The following is a 2,447-nucleotide window of genomic DNA, read 5'->3' on the forward strand; positions in this document are numbered from 1 at the left end:
AAGGATCAGTCCTTAGCCCTTTTCTATTTGCTTTGGTGATGGATGAGTTGACGCGGTCTATTCAGGAGGAGGTCCCATGGTGTATGTTATTTGCAGATGACATAGTACTGATTGATGAGACGCGGGATAGAGTTAATGCGAGGTTGGAGGTGTGGAGACAAACGCTTGAGTCCAAAGGGTTTAAGTTAAGTAGGACCAAAACAGAATATTTGGGGTGCAAATTCAGTGATGCGTTGGATGAGGCAGATGTAGAAGTGAGACTTGCCACACAGAGCATCCCCAAGAAAGAAAGTTTTAAGTATCTTGGGTCTGTAATACAAGGAAGTGGTGACATCGATGATGATGTCACACATCGCATTGGGGTTGCTTGGATGAAATGGAGGCTTGCCTCTGGAGTCTTGTGTGATAAGAAAATTCCACCTAGACTTAAAGGTAAGTTCTACAGAGTGGTAGTTAGACCGGCCTTGTTGTATGGAGCGGAGTGTTGGCCAGTCAAGAACTCTCATGTTCAGAAAATGCAGGTTGCGGAGATGAGGATGTTGAGATGGATGTGTGGACATACTAGGAATGATAGGATTAGGAATGAAGTTATCCGGGAGAAGGTGGGAGTGGCCTCTGTGGTGGACAAGTTGAGGGAAGCGAGACTGAGATGGTTTGGTCATGTGAAGAGACGGGGCGCAGACGCCCCAGTGAGGAGGTGTGAGGGGCTGGTTGTAGAGGGTACGCGGAGGGGTAGAGGTAGGCCTAAGAAGTATTGGGGAGAGGTGATTAGACAGGACTTGGCTCAGCTCCACATTACCGAAGACATGACTCTAGATAGGAAGGAGTGGAGGTCTCGTATTAAGGTTGAAGGTTAGTAGGACTAGCGTGTTGTCTCTCCTTGTGAGGGTGAGGGGTTGTTAGCGTGTGTAGTAGTCCTAGTCTTGCACTTGCAGTTCTTGTCTGTGTTATCGATAGCCTTTCGTTGTTTATTGCGTTTCACTTCTCTCATTGTCTTCCTTTGTTGATTGTACATTATCTTTCGCATTTGATGGTATGTATATACACTGTCTTTCTCGCCTTTTACTTGGATTTGATGTACCTGAGCTGAGGGTCTCCCGGAAACAGCCTCTCTACCTCGCACGAGGTAGTGGCAAGGTCTGCGTACACTCTACCCTCCCCAGACCCCACCTAGTGGGATTTCACTGGGTATGTTGTTGTTGTTGTTACCTACAAGAGAGATTGTCTAGATATTAATCTTAAAATTAGATAATTAGTATACTTTGACCTTTCAGATTTATCTTGTGTAAAGCTATTAAAAAGAGAAGTATTCGCTATCATTGTATGAGATTCTTCCATTTCTAAAATTCGAATTAGAAACTTTCAATTAAGAATATATGAATCTTATTTATCTTTGTCTTCTCCGATATTTAACCTTCGTGTTGTTCTTACAAAGTCTTCCATTTAATTTTGTGGACTATACCCTTCGTAAATACTCCACATAGCAATAAGGGAAGTCAACTATCACCTTTTTTTTAATAAATATAAGGGATAATAATCAAAAATACATTTGAAAGTATCATTTTTTGTGAGTTTTTTATTTGAGCAATTAAGTGTTTCAAATTTTATCTGAATCATTATCAGCTATTTATCAAAATATATCTCGACTAGTATTTGATGGTGCCTGGTCTACACTCTCCTTTTTTTGTTTAAAAATGGTATCAAATGACACTCTACGTGGATAACTAAAGGAATTAATTAGAATTTTTTTATTAAAAAAAATGATCAAAAGCACACTTGTTATATCTTTTTTGAGAGTTTCCTATTTGAATTATCGTATTTAAGTTTTCTGTTTGAACTATCACTAACCATTTATCAATATGCATCACAAAATTGATGAAAATTTTACCATATGTAAAAGACGAAGTTTTAGTTATTTAGGATACGCAATTAAGCATTATTGGGTGTGAAATGTGAATAAGTTTGTTCTTTTGAATATGTAGGCATTAGCCATTTATTAGGAGGAAAAATCAACATCATGATTCTAACATTTTGACTATTTTTACTTCAAAAAGAACCATATTATGCCTTTTTATGAATGTTTCTCAACCCGTCAAAAGCAAGTGAAAAGAATCCAAAAGTTTTTTTTTTTCAGAACCCAAAAGTTTTTTTTTTTTTTTTATAAACGCTTTCGAAATCAATTTTGATCAAACACAAATTATTACTGGAACCATTTGCAAGCCTATGCTTTGCTCCTGGAAGAGGACATTTGGGAGGGGGGGGAGGGGGGAGGGGCTCTTTTTCTTGAGTTATGATGCATGTTGCGTATTGATTGGCACTTGTAATGTAATTTCTAAAGAAAAAATGAAAAAGTGTATGTATTAGACAAACATATACAAATATTTGATTACAAGATTTTGTCCATAAACTCAAGGAACGGATGATCTGGGATTGATCCCCCCTCAATA

General features: G+C 38.1%; 1 protein-coding gene across 1 annotated transcript in view; it reads left to right on the plus strand.

The window, feature by feature from the left end:
* The window catches only part of LOC125841574 (uncharacterized), a 3,519-nt gene extending 1,519 nt beyond the window's left edge, over nucleotides 1-2,000 (plus strand). The window contains exon 2 of the mRNA XM_049520726.1: nucleotides 1,983-2,000. Coding sequence (XP_049376683.1) covers nucleotides 1,983-2,000 — 18 coding nt within the window. The remainder of the gene's footprint in view (nucleotides 1-1,982) is intronic.
* The last annotated feature ends 447 nt before the right edge of the window (nucleotides 2,001-2,447 follow it).

Source organism: Solanum stenotomum, chromosome 10 (genome assembly GCF_019186545.1).
Source record: "Solanum stenotomum isolate F172 chromosome 10, ASM1918654v1, whole genome shotgun sequence".
Classification (NCBI taxonomy): domain Eukaryota; kingdom Viridiplantae; phylum Streptophyta; class Magnoliopsida; order Solanales; family Solanaceae; genus Solanum; species Solanum stenotomum.